The sequence below is a fragment of the Jaculus jaculus genome, chromosome 4 (genome assembly GCF_020740685.1).
Source record: "Jaculus jaculus isolate mJacJac1 chromosome 4, mJacJac1.mat.Y.cur, whole genome shotgun sequence".
NCBI lineage: Eukaryota > Metazoa > Chordata > Mammalia > Rodentia > Dipodidae > Jaculus > Jaculus jaculus.
The window spans coordinates 28,222,982-28,246,876 of NC_059105.1; the positions used below are offsets into that span (position 1 = coordinate 28,222,982).

General features: G+C 33.9%; 1 protein-coding gene across 7 annotated transcripts in view; it reads left to right on the top strand.

Moving 5' to 3' along the window:
- Erbb4 (erb-b2 receptor tyrosine kinase 4) overlaps nucleotides 1–23,895 on the top strand; it is a 1,092,347-nt gene that overhangs the window by 315,112 nt on the left and 753,340 nt on the right. The window contains exon 1 of one of the 7 annotated variants that reach the window (XM_045146984.1): nucleotides 12,968–13,046. The exons of the other annotated variants lie outside the window; for them this stretch is intronic. Within the exon in view, the coding sequence (XP_045002919.1) occupies nucleotides 13,034–13,046 (13 nt within the window). The 5' untranslated portion in view covers nucleotides 12,968–13,033. Of the gene's footprint in view, nucleotides 1–12,967; nucleotides 13,047–23,895 lie in introns of those variants that run through there. 7 annotated transcript variants of the gene reach the window in all.

The window sequence follows — 23,895 nt, forward strand, 5'->3', positions numbered from 1 at the left end:
GCTAGAGAAATAAAAATGAAATTTAAGTATGTTCCATTATTCACTCTTAATAGATTTTAAGAAAATACTATTTAGCTATATAATATCATGGGCTTCCTTAAACATAAACTTTGAACCCTACCTTATGATTTAAATGATTTTAAACAAAAAGAAAATAAAAATATGAATATACAATGGTATCTATGAAAGTATACAACCTATTGTAGAAAACTCTAAAAGTCTGTCTTGTCCTGAGTCAGAAGTCTTGATTGGAAATATGATTCTGCATTTATACTCTATAAAGCTATATAACTTTGGTTGAATTAATTAGTGGAAAATGTCAATTTTCTCTTATAGTAGAAAGTGATTCAAACACCTCTTTCAATGAATGTAGGTAGGATTAAATGACAACCCAGATGTACAATTGCTTAGCAACAATTCCAAACTCCATACAGCTCTGGGAGCAGATATATTCTTTTTTTTTCAATAATTCAACTTCAAATTGATTTAGTAAAACTGCTGGCCAAAAATAACTTAAGAATACTTTTGTTCTGTATACTTACTGGATTTTCATAGGTTTTTATTACTAATTTATCTGAATTTGTGCTACTACCCAGCTGAGCTGGTACATGAATGAAAAATGGTGTGTGAACTGACTCCCCTATCTAAAATTCAAGTCTTCTACATTCCAAAACAAATCTGACTTTAAGTATTTTGGGTGAGACAGTGTACTTGTGTATAAACAACACTTAAAAAATACAAAACTAGCACTTAGGTTACTAAGCATGTTATTGAGCTCTTGCAAAAGCTTGGAGTTAAAAAACAAATATAAAACTTGTAATTTCCCTTAAAGTGACTTCAAAAGAATTGCTCAAATTGATGGAAATTTTGCTAGGACAGAATACAAGTTTGTTATTACTTGAGGCATAGCCCTTTAAGGAGATTTCTATTTCAATCATTACGTTTCTGTACAAAGTACACTTATATCATTTTTAGTTTGTGGGCTCAACCCATTATTATTATCATTCTTTATTTTTATTAATATTTTATTATCATTTTTATTATTATTGAATACCACATCAAAATTGTTTGCTTGCTACAAACTTACTAGATATTGATCTCTTTCCAATTAATTTTATGTTTAGATGAATTTTCCTGTCATACATTGTTGACTAAACCTGCCCATTTTCTTCAAGTTTCTTGCTTTTATGTTGTGGCAGAAAGAAGAGACCCATGACTCAACAATCAGGTGTTACATTTAGTTCTAGTCAGTTCCATGGTTATATGCAGCACAGTGTTTTAACCTTCTTGAATTGAATTATTGAAATTAAATTTTAAAATTACTTATACAGGTAAGATCTGGAAGAAGTTTAAGCTCATTTATGAGTTCATTCTCCAGAGAATTTATATTAACTATTATAAAGATATGTGTTCTTTTTATAAATGAGGAAACCCAAGTTTAGTTGCAATGTTTATGAACATTACAGTTATACATGTTAAAAAGTATTTTTTAACAATGCATTTATTTATTTAAAATACCCAGACTTAATGTATATGAAAATAGATTTTTGGTGATGATCTGAGTTGACATGCAATATACTATTATAAGGAGACTAAGAAATAAACATTTTACAGGTTTGTTTTTCTAAATGCATGCATATTTATTTAATTTATTTATATACTTATTTCATAAAGTTCCACCCTGAGAAATTTTTAGACAATGTAATATAAAGTGATAATATTAACATTCTGCATATTTTCAAATATTAGTAAATAATATTTTTTTAAAGATGAAGAAAAAGTTTTATTGCCAACACTACAAAATTTACAACTTAGTCTGACAAGTAAAGATTGTAGTGATATCCACAACTGAATAACTAGTGATGACAACTTTGTCCAAACATTTATGTATAGTATATAAAATTTTAATTTTAATTTTTAATTTACCACCATCTAACGGGCTAGCTTTTAAGTATTTGTTTCTTCTATTATATATTTAAAACATTTTCACTTCTTTCTATTTCTACTAATGTGATGTCTATGGGAAATAAACAATAGTTGTCCATTCATCTTCACCTTTTAGAATGTTGCCATGTCAGCACAGATATGCAATCTTAGCATTCATAAAGTAAGGCAGGAGTATTATAATCTGGATAGACTGGGCTGTAACAAAAGTATCTAATCATTATGATCATAAAAATCCTAGAAAATATCTATAACATAGAATTAGCATATGTACTTATATTATTCTGATGTTGGTTTTAGAACCTACATACAAAAATCTTTGAAAATAGGACTGGAGAGATGGCTTAGTGGTTAAGCGATTGTCTGTGAAGCCTAAGGACCATGGTTCGAGGCTCGATTCCCCAAGACCCATGGTAGCCAGATGCACAAGGGGCACATGCATCTGGAGTTCGTTTGCAGTGGCTGGAGGCCCTGGCATGCCCATTCTCGTTCTCTCTCTCTCTCTCTTTCTCTCTCTTTCTCTCTCTCTCTCTCTCTGACTTTTTCTCTCTGTTGCTCTCAAATAAATAAATAAAAATAAACAAAAAAAGTTTAAAAAATCTTTACAAATATTTAATTTGCCATCAAAAAATTTACCATTTTTAATTAGTCATTCTGTTAATTTTAAAACAGCTCTGCTTCTAAGGAACATCATCTTAATTTTACAGCAACACATAACATTTTTTTCTCTGAAGGTTTGGCTTACAGAATGATCAGTTTGGCTAGGCTAGATGAGTGTATTATGAAGCAACTGCTAACAGGTTGTGTGGCCTTGTGAATGAGTTCCGTTGCCTTTAGCATACTGTTAGTCAGAGTTACACGTTACAATATTTCCCCTGGAGCCGATGATTAAAACTTATTCCTCCGTCATTGAAAGGGTAGAAAATATTTTCTTGGTCTTTTCATGAACAAATTTTCATGGAAAAATAAATACCAAACTGTGTTGAGAATTATAATGAAATGATTATTTTAGGAAAACAATACTTATTACTCCTAAACACTACCCTAAATCACTTCTTCTTCCCACCACCTTTGTTTCTCTAACACTGTCTTATTCAGTTAATCTTATACATAAGTGCTGATAAATCAACATTTTTTAGCTTTTACTGCTTTTCATGACTATAAAAAGTTAATAACAGATTTATACTTTTATGAGCATTTATGCTGCAAATGCAAGCGACATCTTAAATTCTAATGTAGTGCACCTCTTAAGTCTTTTTATTAAGCTGTTAATTTCCAGCTGGACTGTTTTATTGGATTAAGCATTACATATAGGCAATAGTCAAAACAATGGGGCTGATGTGCAATTGTAAGGGAAAAATACTTTCTACAGTTAGGCATGTTATACATCCAACAGCTTTGAAAACCTTCCATAAACATTAGTGCTCCATTGAAGCTGTAGTTGTAATTATGTATCTTCTAACTTTAAGAATGAAGAACATTCATGTACACATACCTCAGAAGGAAATTTCAGTGATAGATAAACATAGGAGATGTTTTATTGATGGCAATTATTATTTAAGCTGTTAAATATAAACTTTTATTATGGGATCTCAGAAGTACTTATGTATAAAATTTAGATTTACATATAAGTAGTAATTACTTTATATACTAGAGTGGGGCAGTAGAAATAGCTAAGGCATTTAAATGTTTGCCTTATAAACATTAGAATCTGAGCTCAATACCCAGTGCCCAGGTAAAATGCTGGGGATGGTGATTCCCATCTATAACCCTAGCTCTAAGGAAGTAGAGACAAAGGATCTCCTAAGACCACTACCAACTAACTAGTCTGCCTAGTTGGTGAGCTCCGAGCCAGTAAAGGAGGAGGACAGCATTCCTCTGGATAACACACAAGGTTGTCCTCTGAACTCCACACACTTGTGTGTGCACACGCACACACATGTATATGAACATGCACACACATACAATAAAACAACTGGAAGAATTGTTTTGAGAATCCCTTTTAAGTGTGGGAGAGATGGCTTGGAGATTAAGTCATTTGCCCGTGAAGCCCAAGGAGCCAGGTTCCATTCCCCAACACCCATATAAGCCAGATGCACAAGGGGGTGCATTCATCTGGATTTCGTTTGCAGTGGCTGGAGGCCCTGGCCCACTCATTCTCACTCTCTCTCTCTCTCTTAAATACACAATAAAGAAAAACAATTTAAAAATCCCCTTTCATGTAAAAAGTTTGCTTTTGTTTCATTGTGATGAGAAATGAGACTTTGTGTGTGTAATGGCCAACTTACTTTAAAAATTTCTTCCATCCAATAACTATTTTTTGTCTTATTTGTATAATATGTGTTACCCAGCAGGTGCCATGCTGGAGAAAACTGGGGAAACAGATAGTCTTCCTCTACTTAAATAATACACATCTCCCCCACCATTTTATCTTACTATCCTGAACAGGAGATGCAGATGGAGTCACTTAAGCCTACAGAGTGACAGCCTCCTTTTACACTGTCTGCTGAAATGGAAAAGTGGGGGTAATGCCAGTTCAGCTGTTGCAACCCATTCACATCACAGACAATATGGCAAACATGTTGGGAGAGAGTGAAGCTCCCTGGAGGAAGAAGTATAAGCCATGTTCATTGCCACTGCGTCAGGCCAGCCATATCCAAGCCCGGGAGGGATAATATGTGGGTCTTGCTTATTCTGTACATAGCAGGGGCCGGCAGTAAAAGTTACACAGGGAAATAGATTTCCCACATTTTCTCTGCCATTAATTGTAATTTTCCAAGGTTTCTGCTGTGACAGAGTTTACAAAAGGGAGCCTTAGTAAAAACTATCATTAGCTTCATGGATCAATAAGGTTCAGGGAACACAAAACAACTTTAGTTGTTTAAAAATAGGAAGTATCAGAGGGTGTCTCCCTCCTGCCCATGGATAGCAAATCATGCTATTGATTGGTCTACTGAGTAACTTTCTAACATTTTCCAATGCCAGGTGTGCTGGCTGAGTGGACAATAAACCTCCTTTCCTGGTGTGTGTTGCCTGTGGCTGGGGAGAGACCTCCTGAGTATCCCAGAATAAATCCTTCAAAGTTGTGCCCTTTATTCATGATAAGACCATTAAATATAGAAAAAAGGGCTTAAGATCAAAGGCATCATTATTCTACATTCCTATTTTTCATCTTTTTCACCATATATGCAATGCTTTTAATAAATGAATTCCAAGAAAATGTAATGTCAGAATGAACCATATTAATTGAAAACCACACACACACACACACACACACACACACACAATTTACTGTAAAATGATCTGTGTCATAGGATGATAGTATGATTACTAGGCTTTGAAGATAAAAATAAGATAAGTACATTTGAAAATAAGCTTCTATGCATAATGCTGAAAGTTTAGCAAAGTAGTGAAGTTCTATTCTCATAATAATTAACGGCTAGAGAGATGTTTCAGCTATTAAGGGTGCTTGATTGAAAAGCCTGACTTCCTAAATTTGATTCCCCAGTGGCCAATTAAACCAGATGCAGAAAGTGGCAAATGCATCTGTAGTTTGTTCATAGTGGCAAAAATCCCTGATTTGCTCATTGATTGTCTCTCACTTTTCAAATAAATAACTAAAATTTTGTTATTGTAAACAAAGTAAAAAAAAAAAAAAAGCAGAGTACCAACTCTGCTTTCACTACTAGACTAAAGAAAGAAATAAGTAGAATTATGGTAAAAGGAAATAAAAAAGAATAAAACACAAACAACCAGATTAAAATTGTCATTATTTCTTATTACATTTTCAAAAATTAAAAATACATATAAATTAAAGTTACAGTTCCTTGGTAGTGTCATGAATAGAATGAGAATTCCTTAAAATAGTTTGCAAATGCAGGTCCAGGCCTAGTGGCATCAGCATCTTTTGGGAAAACATTAGGAATGTACTCTTTTGAGCAAATCTAAAGACCCAGAAATGAAGACCCAGAAATCTGTGCTCAAAGTCATGCACACGGTTCCAACACAGTGTGACATTTGAAAATCAATCCTGAGACTTTTGTTTTTGGTACAGCATTCACTTTGAAATTATATACTTAGAATGACACTTGGTAGTCAATCAGAGGTACATCTTAAAAAAAAGAAAAAAAAAACAAAAAAGAAAGAAACAAACAGACAAAAAGCTTAGTTCTACACTGAGTAGTGAACCAATAGTTCCAATAAAGCTAACTGAAATTTAATGGTAGGGGAATATGCAGACCATATGATAAAAATAAAATGAGAGTATTTGAGGAGGATACCAAACATAATTTATCAACTGTATTAAGGAACTACAGTAACATCATCAATACCTGCAAGTGAAAAAATAATCATAGAATCCACCTTAGTACAAAAACCTGCATTTATATTTTCAGGTCTCAATTAATGTTCAACCTGCACTTCCTCTCAGCCACATGCCACGTCCAGGGAGAAGTGTTGAGTACCTGTGTAGCTTATATGCTAACAGAGAAAGCAGAGCACAAGCTCATTACACATTATACAAAAGATTAGTGTGTGAGAGATTCTATCAGTCCTGAAAGACAATTATGTAAGCTAGTAATACTCAGGCTGAGTTGTGGTTGTCTATATAAACAGAAAGATAAGGCTCATTCCAGGTAAAAGGAACTGATAGATGAAATACAGTTTAAGTCTACGAAACAAGAAAATTTGACACTAGATAAAGATAAGAAACAGACAACACTTTGAGAAGTCAATTTCATTAACACAATGAAACATTCTTGATTAATTTAATCGAGGAGAATGTCTTTAGCTTTTTAGTGACAGAAATTATTCTTACTAAATAGCAAGAGTAGAGTATAAGAAAAGAAGTAAGGCATCAGGTGGTAGAAGGAATTCACCTTGACCATTCAGAGACTGTCATAGCATGGACAATAATTCTCCAGACTGGAGTTTACTAGTTGAGAGGGGGAATGGACTGGATTGGGCAAAGAGCAACGGGGGAGAAAGCTATAATATTTAGGAGGGAAAATTGGAGTTGAGAGGGTCAGCTATATGACTTGTGACTTCTCTGACTTGAGTAATTATGCTTCTTTTCACCAACACAGAAAATTCTAGAATAGTGGGAAGGAGATGATCAATTCAGATTGAATATTTTCTTGGTGGTATGTATTAGATGTTGCAGACATCTATCATCAAAGATTATTGTAAGATTGAAATTAGATGTCTTATTTCTCAAGATTGTTAACTATCAATACACTAAAATTAGACTTTATTGAGGGAGAACTTATTGATGCATATTAGAACATTAGGAGCACTGTGACACAATATTTACATTTCACATTGTCACTTCTAATATTTCACCTTGAAGATCACTCAGTGGCTTGAGAAAAATTTGTTTCTGTTCTTGCATTATGATTTTCTCTCCTTTATAACACCGGCCATGCCCTCTGAACAACATTGTCATATTATCTCAAGTTGCAGTCACATAAGTGCCTTTTTTTAAACTGTGGCTTTATATGCCATTCAGTTTATAAAATAGTAACAGATGTAGACTTGGATAACTTGGGTATTTTAAATTGTTCTTTTGTTTTTAATGTGTTTTTGATTGATAAGCAGTTTTTCAATGTATTTTGGTATTTTTGACCAGAAGTGTCTTACATGATTCCATATATTGGACTTTTTATTGACAACTCATAAAGAAAGAATTTATGGTATTCTTTTCCTGTTTAAGTAGAGAATTGTTATCTCACATACTGGTAATTATAATGTAATGTGTTATATGATGTTCTCTTTTGAACAACAAATGGTGCTATATAATGACAAAACAGAGCCATGTCATTCTGTGTTTTGTGTAGATCATCTGGGACTATCATCAATGTGTTTATCTGTGTGCATTTCCTTCTCCTTTGCACATTAGAGTCAAATACACCTTAACCAACTTTACCATGGAGTAGAGCTTGTGAGAAATATCTAAAATCTGGTCTTAGTCTAAAACAGAGAGTGAAATATAAGTCTTAATATTTTAATTTGATGTTAGTGGAGAAAGGGTAGTTAAAAAATAGACAGTTCAATCCTTTTCTGTTGTTTCAGAAGAAAATAAAGAGGAAAAAATATCAGAAGTAAACCTGAAATTATTTTTCAAAGGAGCATTTTGATATGTTATCAAGTAGAATATCTGTTATTTTTGGAATATAATTGTTGAGTGTGTGTAAATTTATTTTATCTATGGATTTAGCAAGAAAAAGATTAGTTATTTAAAACTTTTAAGCATGCAAAGATGTTAGACATTGTCTTTGTTTAGAAAGGTTGAATAAAAGTTGATTACAATCAGGTCAGGAACAATTTTATCAGATGAAAAATACCCTTGATTTATTGGTTCTCTCTCCATACACACACTTGATTGAGTGTTAATGAATATAGATCCAGCTTCTTTGATGTAACAGGCAGATATCTTATAGACCTGACAGGTTGCCTGACACTCTTAACATCAAACAGAATGGTTAAACCAGTTTGTAGGCATACAACTCATTCATACATATAGCCACAAAGTGAGAATCCTTTACAAAGATGGCACGAACAGTTAGCCATGTTTAGGATGCTTCCAGTGATACTCCCTTGAAGAAGAATGGACTACTCAACCTCCAGGGTCACTTCCCAGTCCTACGTTCTTCATTTAATCTACTTTTAATGTTTCAGTCTGAATTTATGTATACAAACTGATTTTGTATAAGAATTCCCCGAGTTTCATTAGGTGACAGACAAATAAATGCATTTCTTGTAATCAAACATATGAACTCAAAATCAAAATAGCTATTTTTTGACCAAACATAAATTACTTTAAGTTGTAGAATAATTAACTCTACTTTTTAAATATTCATTAGATAAATGCCTAAAAAATTTTAATGTATTAATTTTCATTTTTAGAACAATGAAACAAATGTAAAGTTTTGAAATATGCATTAAGAGCAATGCTTTCTAAAATACATTTACAATTTATAAAATAAATGTTGTTTCCCTTCCATTATACCACGTCTGACCTAACACCAAGATACAATTTGATTGATATTCATAGTATATGCCCTCTTTTAGCCAAATTTCTACCAAATTCTATTATTCCATGTTTTTTATATCACGGAATAACCACAACGATTCCCATTTCTCCTGAGATACATGCTGGGAGTCATATGCAAGGTTTCTGCAGCCTAAGTACCTTACACTGCTGGCTATGATCACTGGATTACTCTGAGCTCATTTTTATGTTAGAAGAATCTGAAGTTTTTATAATGTGTTATAATATTAAAATTGTCTGTGAGAGGTATTTATGTCTTAATTGGATATGCTTTACAAGTAGCCAGAATATTAAAATACTTATCTCAAATTGGCTTCAAGTGACTTCACATAGATGAGGGTATTCTTTGACATGAGACCTAAAAGACACTCACCTCCAGAGCAAGTAACTGTTCTGTGACGTGAAGGAAGAGGGATAAGGAGTGAGCATTGAACAAAAGAGTGAAGCTATGCTAATTTCCACAGTTTGTCTTCTTAGTGAAGCCAGGTAATGAGGATGTAAGAAATAGTCTTCTCATGAAATTAACCTACCTCATATTTAAGGTACCTAAGTAACTTGACTTTTGGACCTAGAAATGAAATCAGAAAGAATTAGTTTGAATTTGTGAAGTTTTTTGGATATTAAATAACAAGTTTAAAAAAATTATAATGTTACTATCGCATCCAAACATAAAAAAGGGAATATTCTTCAATGTATTAAGAGTGAAAGTTTGGGGAAAACAAACACAAACAAATTGTGTTTCCTTCTACTCAATCAACTGACATGTAAATAATAATTTTCTGCATGCTCCAAAATATGCCAGCAGATGTGTTTGTGTTTGAAGGTACCAGAGATGGCCAAGGGATAGAGTTTTAAAATATACATAAACATTGATTCTGGTTGTCACTAATCACGACTTAAGTGACATAAATAAAAGAACTGTGGGTTTGGTGGCACACACCTTTAGGCCCAGCACTCAAGAGACTGAAGCAGGAGGATTTCTGTGAGTTTGAGGCCAGCCTAAGAGTACATAGGGAATTCCAGTTCAGGCTGGGCTAGTAGTTTAACCCTACCTCAAAAGAGCAAATAATAATAATAAGATAAATAAATAAATAAAAGAAACAGTTCACAATGTCATGATAAAAATTTAAGTAAGTGGTATAGCTCTGATTATTGAGATCAAAGGTAGGAAGAGGTAATTTATAGTAGTTGAAAAAGTCAAGAAGTCAAGATCTTTCCTGGGTCTTAAAAAACATGAGGTTATGATTTGGTGGTGAAAAGACACTGGCTCATTTCGGTAATGGATAAAGATGTAAGCAGTCTGGTGAAGGAGAATTAGCCCCAGGCAATTACAGAGAACACCAGGAACTACAGCCCTTGTTTCAGTCTATTTCTTATGCTGTGACGCATAAAATGTTTTATTTCATCTTAAAAGGTTCAGTCCACTAATGACCTAAGGCAGGAGAAACACAGTTATCAAAATTGCTACTGATGTTTCATAAATATGATTTAATGATACTGAAAACCGACTGGGAACAGAATGAACCAAAACAGTAATAAGGCATATTTCACAAGTGCCAGGTTCTCAAATCAAAAATTCAGAATAGAAATGGCTAGACCATTTGCCACAGTTAATCTATAAAAGCATCTTTTGAAAAATAGAAAGTGGCTTATTTTCTGATTGTTCTTGACCAGCAATAGTAAAATTATATATAAATGAATTTCATGGTCACTTGGTTTCAAGAATTTTCCTGTTGAAAGAATTTTTAATTTCTTTGTCCTGACATAATGTCCTTTCATTTTTAGTACAATGGGATTTAAACCACTTGTGGAATCTATTCCTATCAATTAGCTAAACATTTTGCAAAGTGTCTTTTATATAATACTCTATTTTAATGTACTTGAATAGAAAGTATAACGATGTGCAAAAATGATGATAACGATTGAATTTCTTTAAAAATTGCAGCATTTGTTTTCTTTGAGGAATGAAATTATAAACGTATTTGTATAATGCTTTCTACAAAAACCGACCCTTAAAAACATATTTATTTATTTACTTACAAGGATAGACAGATTGGGAAAGAATATGAATGAGAGGAAATGGGCTTTAGGGACCCCTGCCACTCTAAACGAAGTCCAAATCTATGGACCACTTTGTGCACCTGGCTTTATATGGGGGCTGGGGCCTGGAGAGATGGCTTAGTGGTTAAGCGCTTGCCTGTGAAGCCTAAGGACCCTGGTTCGAGGCTCGGTTCCCCAGGTCCCACGTTAGCCAGATGCACAAGGGGGTGCACGCGTCTGGAGTTCGTTTGCAGAGGCTGGAAGCCCTGGCGCGCCCATTCTCTCTCTCTCCCTCTATCTGTCTTTCTCTCTGTGTCTGTTGCTCTCAAATAAATGAAAAAAAAAATTATATGGGGGCTGGGGAATTGAACCCAAGTAGTCATTCTTTGGTAGCAAGCACCTTTACCAGCTGAGCCATTTCTTCAGCCAGACCTTTTCATTTGGTAAATGAACTTTGGGACTATTCCTTTTCTTTGAAAGATGAATAACCATGTTGTTACCTGCTATTTAAAAGATAGAGCAAGTGGTCCAGACCCCTCAGAGCTCTCCAATATCATAATGCTGCAATATTATCATTATAATGTTAAAAAAATATAACACTTTATATGTTGGGACAATTTTATAGTCAAAATGATTTGGATTTCTAATTATAAACTCAGGTCTCTATGCTTTGGCAGAATGTTAGAATATTTTATTACCTTCTGTATTGTAACATATTTAAAAGTCATAAATTCTGGATGCACACTTATAAAATCACTTGAGTCATACTGAAAATGCTAAAAGAATACTTAATTTTTTTGTTTGAAATGGATAATAGACTTGAAATTAAAGTACATATTCTTTTCTATTTCAGAAATAGCTATCACTCCCACATATTTTAAAAATAATTTCCTAGAAAGAAACAGTCATTTTGCAGGATAATCCACTAAATAAGACAGCAAAGCTTTAATCTGGGACCAGATTATGAACTGAATCCTCAAAAGTATGAGCATAATGAACATTGCATGTAGAAGGACCTGTGCCCTTGATGCTCTTGATCAAAACAATATAAAACAAATAACACTAGTTCCCATCTTTATACTGACTCTGTAGGTGCAAACACTCTCACCTAGGGTCCCTCAAGCTACTGACCTTCATTCCTGAAGGTGGATTTGGAGAGAGAGTCCTAACATCTGTGAATACAATATGTTCAACTACTCTAATAAAAATGCAAATTAAAGCAACACTTCAAAGTATTAGTTCTGATCTCCTGATCTGATTGAGATGAATATACAAGGCCTTTGATCCTGTAGGAAACAAAAATAATAGGACAAGTTCACAAAGGTGTAGGTACTTGCATGCTCATTATAATATTATTCATAATGCATTGGGAAATGAACTAATTATTTATTAAAAAGCATTCTACAGTTACAGTCAATGATTTTGGATATCTTCATCCACTCATTGGGGTTCAAATGCCAAATATCCTGGCAATGGCTAACCTGGAGCAAGTAAGTTATTTAACTTCTCTGTGCTTATACTAATATTGAGTCAATAGTGCCAATGTTAAGATTATAGGAGTTGAAAGATGTTAGGAAATTACAATATTCCAGAAAGGTAGAAAGTGCTTGAGGAATTTAACTAACATTGTGTTTATAATTTTATAACTATCCATTTACAGAATATTTTCTGTGTGAATCCGTAATCATGCCCAGTTATCAAAATGTAAAGATATGTACATTATCTCAGATCTTGCACTTGCAGTTTTTTTTTATAGTACATCAAATAACTCACAAGAATAAATTTGACCCATGGAGAGAGGACACATGTGCTGAACATAATTTTCTTTTGACTGTTAATGCCCCTTTTGGGGCTGAGGGAAATACATAGTAGCAAATAACTGATTATATTTCTCCTTGTTCTTAGGAGTTTGAAGAATCATGAATGACGATTCTAATTTGAAAATGAGTTGCTTGATTTTATTGGCCTTTTCCTAAAGCCCTCTCCCTAAATATTCATTTAATGAATATAGCAGGTAATAGTTTCGAGTTTTATTAATTGTGACTTTTTTTCATTGTGACATAATTGTCAGTCATGAAACATTACTGCCACACATAGGAGCAAAAGCAGATGACTTCTGAGTCTGGGCAGGGCTGCAAATTGTATGTTGAAATTCTGGAGTGGAATACATGTATGTTATCAGGACTAAAATTATGTGTCATTCAGGATTAATATATTTAAATTATGTGCAGGTTTCCATGGGTAACTGATGGAAATCTGCATTTTTAATTTTTTTCTACTGACAACTTCTATACTTACAGACAATAAACCATGATAATTCCCTCCCTTCCCTCACTTTCCTCTTCACAACTCCATTCTCCATCATATACCTTCCTTCTTTTTGTTAGTCTCTCTCTTTTATTTTGATGTCATAATATTTTTATCCTATTATGAGGATTTTGTGAAGGTATTTCTGGCACTGTGAGGTCATGACTATTGAGACCAATTTCTATCTGAACAGTTGTATCATAACAAGTGTTATCCTTCCTTTGGCTTTTGCATTCTTTCAGCCACCTCATCCACAATGGACCCTGAGATGTGGAGGGTGTGATAGAGATGTTTCAGTGCTGGACACTCTCTTGTCACTTCTTCTGAGCACTATGTTGCCTTTTTGGGTCATCCCAATGGTCATCTCCATCTGAAAAGAGAAGCTTCTCTAATTAAAAGTGAGAGTAGCATTAATATATGAATATGAATATTAAGTGTAGTAATTTCAAGGCAGATTGGTGATCATAATATATGCATTTAGCCAGACAAGAGCAGACTTTATACTCCTAAGGCTCATGATCTCCCCTGCCATCTGGAGGTGGCATTATCCAAAAAGGTTGGCTTTCATATGTTTCAATCAGAATATCTTGAATTTTGAGTGACCCTTCCCCCACCCTTCTCTTACTCAATCTCTTACCCTGGCATGCATTTTTATATAATAGCATATGTGTTTTCTTTTAGCGTAGCTTGCTTACCTTTCAGGCACACATATGTAAACATATACACATTAATATTGCTTAGATATTTTATATTTAAAATTAGTAGTATAACTGAAGAATGTGAATTTCTTGATGTAAGAATTACTAAAATTTTGAAGAGTAGAAGATTATATTTATATAAAACCAATATTTATGCTTTTTGTAAATTTCAGAAGTTTATGAACCAACAGTATAGAAATAAAGTTAAAAGTATATGATTTGGAGAAGGACTCCCTAACTTCCAGCTCTTCCACTTTGTATCTGCATGACTTGGGCAGAATATTAAATAACTTTATTTCTCAACTTAAACACTTGTGAAATGGAATCAACTCTTGGAGAAGTCAATGATTTGTTACCTCTAATCTCTCTAAATAGAATCAAGATAATAAAATATAATCTCTCAATAAATACTAGGATTAACATAATGAAGTCATCGTGTGGGTTCAATAGCAAGGGACAAGATTATCTGACCATAAAACTTCAGTCAGTGTTCATTCACTGAATACCCTCAGCAATGTAATAGTCATAAAGTATAAACATTTTTATTTTCAAATGAGGTAGAATATGGTATAGTTAGAGATATGTATGTATAAGAGCGTAATGTTCTATTAAGAAATGAATGATACGTTGGAAGGGTTGTGGTACTCTTTTCTTTCTGTGACAGAAACTTGAGCAAAACAAGTTATAAGAGAAAAGATTGATTTTAGCTTAGAGTTTCTGAGGTTTCAGCGCACCATGGCAGAGAGGAACAGAAGCATAGCAGCATGCATTATGAAAGAAAAGTAGCAATAAATGAGAGAGAGAGAGAGGAAGCACAAACCTGGGATAGCAAACTGAAGTCCATCTTTTATTTTACATGGATACTTAGGACCACTCATATTCAGGATAGATCTCCATTTAGTTGATCTTTTTGGGAAATGCATTCATAGACACACCCAGAATTATCATTCATTAGTCTGTACACACTTCTCGGTCCATTCAAGTTGAGAATGAAGATGGGCCATTACTTGGCATGGGTGCTGAGAGTGAAACGAAGAACTGGAGATCTTACAGAAAAGACTTAGAAGTTATAAATCCTGCCTGACTTGAAAGTTATATGTCTCATTTCAAAGCCCATTCTAGCATACTGTTTTGTTTTTGATCACACACACACACACACACACACACACACACACACACAAAAAAAAAAAAAAAAAAAAAAAAAAATCCAAGCAGACAATAAGAAATCTGTGATAGACTGACCTGGCAATGTCAACCTGTTCGGGTAAAACAATTTTAAAAGGAAATTATTTGACATTAGTTTACAAAAGAGCTGAAGGTGATGGACTTTGTGCTTTATGTGTTCCTCAGGAGAGTGTCTTCAGTATGCCTGAGCTTGTTTCTTATCACATATCCACTATGATTTTGAATTTGTGGCCTTCGAATGAACCAGGTGTTTCACTGAAGCCATCTGTCCAAGGAAAAATATGCTCTTCCTAAATTGACAGGATATCACATGTATTTAGTGAAGTTTATCTTCACAGTTGGGAAAGAATAAATAAAACAGCAGTGTAGCCCCTGTGAGGATATACTGAATGCTTCAATTGCTCATCCATTATATCATGGCAGATGTTACATTTTGATACCTAACAGGAATTTTTTGATCAGCAAAACCATTTTGTTTCCCATGAACCAACAGTTGTAATCATGTTTCTCTTCCATGGGGAACTGAATGGCTATGACCTTCTATTTCTAGATTTACTTTTTACTATAAGTTTTTTTTTTTTTTTTCCTTTGATTTTTTTTTTTTTTTTTTTTTTTTTTTTTTTTTTTTTTTTTTTTTACTCCAAAGGGCCAGTTTTCTAGAGGTCTTGCCTAAGATATGTTTCTTATTATTTGCTTTCTCATCATATTGATGCCACAAAACAACACTCTGTGTAGAGGTTTCTGTTGGTCATAGAATGTAATTTGAAACATGTATGAGGACGTGGGGAAATAATTCCCAGTAATGTAACAGGGTTAACCTAAAGGAAATATTTTATAACAATGTTTGTTTACAATTGATGTTTCCCATGAAAAGGAAGTATTTATCTCAAATATCTATCATCTTTGATTCATGGCAACTGACTTAAGATAACTCATATTTGCATCCATATTAGCACTTGTAAACAGCAGCTCTCAAATTATCATAAGTCATTATTCACTTTTGAGGAAATTAATGTAGGCACAATGCAGCCTGGGGGCCAGCAAAGGATGTCAGTTATCTGTCCCAGAATGCCTTGGTAATCTTATACACTTCCATATGAATGTCACCCTTAGTAATGTCTTTCTTCTGGAAATGATCTACCTGTCTTTTTATGCTGGATTTTTAAATCTATTGTTGTATTTGGAAAGTAATATTCTTAAACCTAATAATGAAGGCATGATAGGTTATAATCTTCTTGTTTAAAACTCCACAAGCATGTCTGCTGATAACATTCACAGAGTTAATTAACATGGTTGCACTGGCTCAATAGGTAGTCCCCTCCTTATCCATGGTGCCAATGCCCATGGCTCTAGTTACCTACATTTGACTATGATACACAACAATAAATAATAAAAAAAAAAACAAAAAGAATTGCTTCTTAAGTTTAAATTTCCAGTGCTATATATTTCCCATGATGAAAGCTTGCATCTTGCTCTGTTCCATCCAGAACGTGCATTTGATTCACAGTCTATTCAACCTGCCCTCCTGTTTGTCACTCAGGGTCAATCCCAGCTGTCAGGTCAGCTGTCCTACCACTATGTCAAGGCTCACATTTTAGTAGTTCTAGTAACTACTGTGACATAGCACAGTCTAAATCAATCACTTCTTATCACTGTGTCATTTTATCAGCACACATCACCACAAAAAGCATAAAAATGAATATGGCAAAAACAAATATTTGACAGACACTATTTTCTCCTAAATTTTATCATGCATTGTTAGAATTATTTTACTTTATTAGACATTATTGTTACTCTCTCTATTCCTATTTTTTTCAATCATACCTTGCTATCTGTACAGATACACATGAAAAAAAAAACTGAATAGAGTTCAGTTTTAAATAGAGCACAATTTTAAACATTTACTAAGACTCTTGAAATATTTTGCTGTGAAAATAAGGGTTGTGATGGGTAATGTGTATGCTATGTATTTTTTAAATGAGAAGAAAATGATTGGAAAATTGCTTCTTAAAGAGCCATGAAGTAGTCCTATAGCCTCCAAAGCAAGCTTCTGAGAGTCAAACCTGACACATCCCCATTTGCAGATCTGTTTCAATGATGCACATTTCATACACACTATAGAATAATGATTCTATGCATTATTAAATCAAAATTGTTTGTAGCCTGAGGTTAGAGATATAATCAGGACCAACATCCTAAGTGAACATCCCTATAATGCTTCAAAACTGGAAGCTAGAAGGTTTAAATAGAGAAATTAAATGTGAATACAATCACAACAATTTGCTTTGTTGGTTAAATACAATATGATAAAATTATTTTTTTTAAAAAACTGGCAATTTGGACACTTGTCTTCAGGCTTGAAATTTATTTTACCTACTCTGCACCCTTAAGCTATTGACCTGACCTCTCTGGGTCTTTGCATTCTATCAGAACTCCTAAGTGATTTAATTGTACATGATCACTATATCCACTGGAATTGCCAATACACTTTCATAAAGATGAACATGGGATGCTTATCTTGAGGTGCAGTTTTTTTGTGTGGATGCAATCAGTGCACTTGCAAGTTTTATACCAACTATTTATTTATTTATTGTTTTTAGATTTTTCAAACTATGAAATAAACCTTGGAATATTGATATAAGTAAGCCCACAATGTTATGTTCTCTTCAGTTACTCCTTCCTACTTGTAAACATGAATAAAGATTGAGCTTAATCATTTCTAGGTAGTTGATATAAAATACTGAACATAGTGATATATTCATCCATTTTGGACCTTTAGCCTTCATATGACAGAATGTCTAGTTTGTGATGATAATATCTTATATTTTTCCAATGCCTTCTGTGGTAGTTATCTTCTTGCTGCTGAGGATAAAACATGCAACCATAAGTAGCTGATGGGAGGAAAAGATTTATTTAGACCTACAGTGATGATGGTAGGGAGAGCATGGCATGAGCAGATTCTGGGCCCACTTTCTGCCATAGCAGGAAGACAACAGCAGCAAGTGAGTGGGTTGGGGCATGGGGAGCTGGTATAGTACTCCAAAGCCATCCCCTAATAATACACATTCTCCAACAAGGCTCAGCCTCCAAAATCACCATCAAACGTGGACCAAACACCCAATATATGGGTGTTTACGGAGGAGATCTGATTCAAAGCACCATGCCCTGAAATTCCCCAGAGAGGAGTATAAATACAGACAGAGGGAGAGAGACGTAGAAGCAGAGAGGAAGAGAAGTAGCATGGAGAGACTACTGGCGTACCCACTGGATCTTTGGTAAGTTGCAGGTCTAGGCTATGCACTGATTTACTTTCAGTTGAGGCAGGTAAGGTTCTTTCATCCATCCTTTTCTTACTTATTATCTGCCAGGCATTACACCTAGCTGCTGGTGATAGGATGCTGACATTTAAGGGCATTGCCTTAGAGTTCAAAGATTTTTTCAGTGATAATATGGAAAACTTTACATTGGTCATAGTGATATTTTCACTTGATACTGGCTTTTGACTAAAATTACTCCAGGCAAATACTAGAACTAGTATTTGTGCCAAAGAAATACCAAATGAGAAACCACATATGGACGAAGTAGTTGGGCTTGGGAAAACTTTCGCTAGACCAGTGTGGGAGTGATCTTCCAGAATCACCTGTAGTCCTGGAGGGAGTGGGAATCAGAGAAGTAAGTATTAAATGTAGACAGTGTGGATATCCACAGATGCCCAGTTTTTAAATGTCAAATTATATAAATTCCTCTGTTCTGAAAAAAGAAATTCTCATGAGTGTTCTTGATCTATGTCTCCCACTAATTTTCAGCCTTACCTGCAGTTTTCTATCCATTCAGCTACAGCAGGGATCTGTCTCAAAGCAGACCTTTACTGAGACAGTCAGTTAATAGGAACAGTGGCAGCCCTGAGGTGTGTTTATATAGCCAAACTCACTTCTACTTCTGTGATATATGAACTAGTTCAGAAGTTTCCCAGCTGTTTCAGTGGATAAATCATGGCACTTGGAACTCCTATTTAACCTTCACTGTGCTGGCTTTATACTTTGTAGTCCTTTTCTTTTATCTCTTTGACTACCAGGAAGAGATTTCAAACAGTCTTGTTCATGTGCACACAGCATTGTTCTGTCTAGCTTCCCCCTCCCAGTTCTTTTCATCTAGCTCAGGGAAACTCTGAGTCTCTAAAGATGTGCCTCTATGTCAGTCAACATAAAACCAACACACTTCTTGAGGTCAAGTGGTTTACTGATTTATTTCCTGACAATAGAGCATCATTTTTTCTTCTTTTTTTATTTTTTTGTGTGTATAAGGACGATTTGGTTATATGGTAGTTATTTTTATAGACATGGTACATTCCAGAGTTTTAGAAGCTGTTTCTTGTGGTTGCTGACTTCATTTTCCCTCTGTCTTTGGCTTGTTTACTGAGTCCATGCACTTTGACCTTTGCTTTGTTCCTGGACAATGTTTATAGGATTTCTACTAACTACTTAGCCCAGGGCTCTCTCGTCCTGGCTTTAGCAATGTGACCTATTCAGACTACCCTCCTTCATGCCTTATTCTTTTATTTTTTCTTGTTGATTGATCTGATCTGGTAATTTTGTTTATTCATTTTTTGTTCTGGAATATAACTTATAAAAATATATAAATATATCTTTTTGTTCACAGACCTAGGCAGTTTTATTGCTGTTTCATGCAAAACGAATTATGGTTGGTGTATAATAAGAGCTCAAAAAGGAGTTTTTCGAAGCAGTGAATATTAGTTATGCATATTTACACTTACATAGAGGGTGAAGCAGTCATTTTATTTTATTTTTAGTCATGGCAATATTATAAATACAATTCTATACCTTATCTTTTTACACATATATTGACTTCTTTATTCACACAAGTTATCTGGACTTACAAAAATATAAAATTTCTATTTAAGTAATATGATATAATGAATATTTAAGAATAACTTTCTTATTATATATACATTGTAAAATTAAATAATTTTATATATTTTTCTTGAAATGTTTGTCATTTTATCTATAGCTTCCAAAAATTAGAAGAGTTAGATCAAAAAGCTATTTGTGTTTATAGTTTATAGTTTTACAGATATTAGTTAGTTCTCCTGCCAAATGGAAGCAATGATATGCATAACTTCTGATTGTAAATTCTTATATATGTGCCATAATGGAGTAATCTTACTTTAATCTTACATTATTTTAATAGGTGAAATTGTATATTTCATATATTTTTCAAATGACGATAGTTGAGATCTATACCTTTGCTAACTTCCATCTTACTAATTAGCATAGTTTTAGTTTGACATCTTGGTCCCATGACAATTTTTCAACCCTCAGCTCTTTACTAAGGTTCTGTTCTTCAGGCCTAATCCTTATAAATAGTGAGGTCCTTGATCATTTCTCCTACTGGAACAACTTTCTTCTACACTCTCCATTTCTTGAATCCCAAACACCCTTTAATTTCAGACTCATATCTTATGCCACATTTTACATTCCAGAATGAGTGTGGGTGTCTTTAGTATTTCTGGTTTCTTTAGATTGAGTTTATAGCTTCCCCATACAGCACTTGCATCTGAAGGTGACTTCATGTCTGTATTTTTTTCTATCCAATTTTAAGAGCCTCAAGAATCAGAAGTTATGAAATATGTCTTTCTCTACAACAGATCTAGGCATGGTGCCTTCCATTAGAAGCTGTCTGTTGAAAGAATGGAAGCATGCAAGCCTGTCTAACATTGCCCAGTGATAAATAAGCATACAGAGAAAAGCGACACCAGGTCTGCTGAACAATTCTAATGAAAACAAATTTGCATTCATTTCATATAACATTCTGTATACAAAATTCATTTAAATCTGCATAAAGGAGAATTTTTGTTTTCTTTTACTCTTGGAAGCGTCAAGCCTGAAATCATTTCAATACATTCCTCAGGATTCTGAGAAAGCAGAAATGAAAGACTTCATTTTTTGAATACTTTTTCTGCTTACTTTATTTATTTATTTGAGACAGAAAGAGAGGCTGAAAGAAAGATGAAGAGAGAATGGATATGACAGGACCTCCAGCTGCTGTAAATGAACTCCAGACACGTGTACCACCTTGTGCATCTAGCTTACGTGAGTCCTGGAGCATTGAACCTGGGTCTTTTGGCTTTGCGGGGAAGTGCCTTAACCATTAAGCCATCCTCCCCAGCCCAAAACTTCATTTACAAAACAGGAAATAGGAAAAAAAAACTAGCTAATGCTTAAGTAAAAGTAGTTCTAAGATTCAATTTTCATCAAGTTGTTTCAAAATTATGAGTGCCTGCCCATGTAAAGTAGCAAACAAATATTCCTTTGGCTGTATTATCAGTAGCTCACATTTGTAAACATACAAGTTTGAAGTATACTCATACTGACTTATTGTAATGTTGAGGAGAATGCCCTCAAAGATTCTCCTGACTGCTAATGTACCTTCTCTTTTATAATACAGCCACATGATAAGTTCCAAGCAAAGGTCAGCCCTGAAGTACAACATATCGTTCTAGGGATTGTGTTCGTTTTAAAGACTAGATTCATCTACCTTCATGTGTGAACACAGATTGTTGTAGAAGTTCCTAGTTTACAAACACTATTTATTATTGAAGCCAATTAAGAAAAAAAATCACTGGGGAAAAATTGAGGAATTGAAGTAAAAACACTGGAGAGTTACTTTGCCTATTTTCAGGCTGACTTGTGCTCAACTCTGAGAAGGAGAAGACCAAACTACAGAACTAGTAAGCAGTGGAAGAGCTCAGAGTCCGTGGCTAGGTCTATTGAACATGGATGGCTGAAACTTTCTCAATATTCCTGTCCCCTGACTTTCCCTGCATATAGATGAAATGCTTTTATACACCCAATATGATGCAGGAAAGAAGAACATAGTCAAGGGACATGCCAGACAATCCTATGTCTTTGGGTCAGGACAATGTGAAATGAAACAGCTTTCTCAAATACCACAAAAACTCTCAGTGGCCATAAGCACATCATTGGCCCAATTCTTTGAGGTTGCCACTATCGGAGCATTGGGATATATGGAAGGACTTACCTTCCTTGTCAATCCTAGGGGTTTTCCTTACCTGCAAGGCTGACATTAGGATGAGGGAAGAGACACTTTCAGTTCTAATGTGGAACAAATAAACAATACCTATTGCAAAAATGTTTACAAAATAATTTTGGAATGATTAATAAACCATCAAAGTTCAAATAAGGAATAACTTCTCCTCAACTAGCATGACTTTCTAGACTTGTACTGTTGTAGTCTCAGCTGATGAAGCAAAAGTTCATTTATAAGGAAAAATGTAGGAAAAATGAGTGAATGATGAAAAAAAACACAATAAGAGTTCTGCTGGAGCATGTTGATATTGGCTATTGTGCTTTGGGCTGACCACAACTTCTCAGCATTGGTCTTTGTCATCATGTTTTATTTTGATATATTTTATATTGATTAAAAAAAAAACTCTTAAAAATCAGGTATCTCCTTAAGGATAACTCTTTCTTAAATAATAGATTTACCAAGTTTTTTAAACAGCAATAATTCTTTACCCAACCACAAGTGGATGCAGATTTATTCCAAACAATCAAATTAAATTAATTTTATCCAAAGTTAGAACTCTATATAGTTTAGATTACAGATTATAGATTATTCTCTAAAGAAATTATAAAAGATTTCTAGTAGCCAGACAATTATGTTATTATTAACCCTCAAATTGAACAGGACTATAGGGGTGCATATTAGGATACATCTGATCGATAGATCAAAACTTCAAGGAGGAATAAAATAGTATTGATCATCCTAAGAGAGAAGAAAACTCTTCTGACTTAATAATAAAGCTCAAATATAGATATATTAAAATATTGATAACTACAAATTCTTGCCAATATTTTTGGCATTTAAAACAACTGCATTTTATCTCATCTTATTCCATCACTTAGTTCTGCTAGTTTGTATAATATTTCCAAGTTAGGGAATCAAAATATTTAAAAATGAAATCCTTTCTACCAGATGCTAAATGTTTTCATTAGCACTTTCATCAGATATGAGGGCCAAAAATATAATTTTAAACTTTTTAGAGGGCACATTAAAATAAATAATAAAGAGATATAATGATATGATATATTCTAATGTTATATATCAACATTCAAATTTAATGTTATTCATATTTATTCTCTTAAATACTACATCTTCAAAATCTGGTGTGCTAGACAGTGAGACTAGACTTGTGTCATTGGTCTGTGTGGTAGCATCTGGTGGCCAGATAGGAACAGTGCTCAAGTGTTCAAATCGTCTGCATATCACCTCAAATTATGGCAGACATAGCATTCAGCTAAAACTTTTCATTATTACATGGCACATTTTCTTCTTATCACAAGTCATTCATGAGAGAATGTAAGGAGAGGTTTGGCATTCCTGCAAATGAAACAAGGAGAAACCTTTGCAGAAGGCCATGAGATCTTTCAAAGAAGTCCTGTGTAATAGGTACTATAAAACAGTTTTACATGAATGTCAGAGTCATTAATTTTCCAATTTACATGTTTCAAAGATACATTGCATTCTTGTTATCCATAATATTTAATCATGGACACAATAAATTAAATACATTGAGAAGATATAACCACTATCTATAATTTAATATAAGCATTTTATCATACTTGCAATATC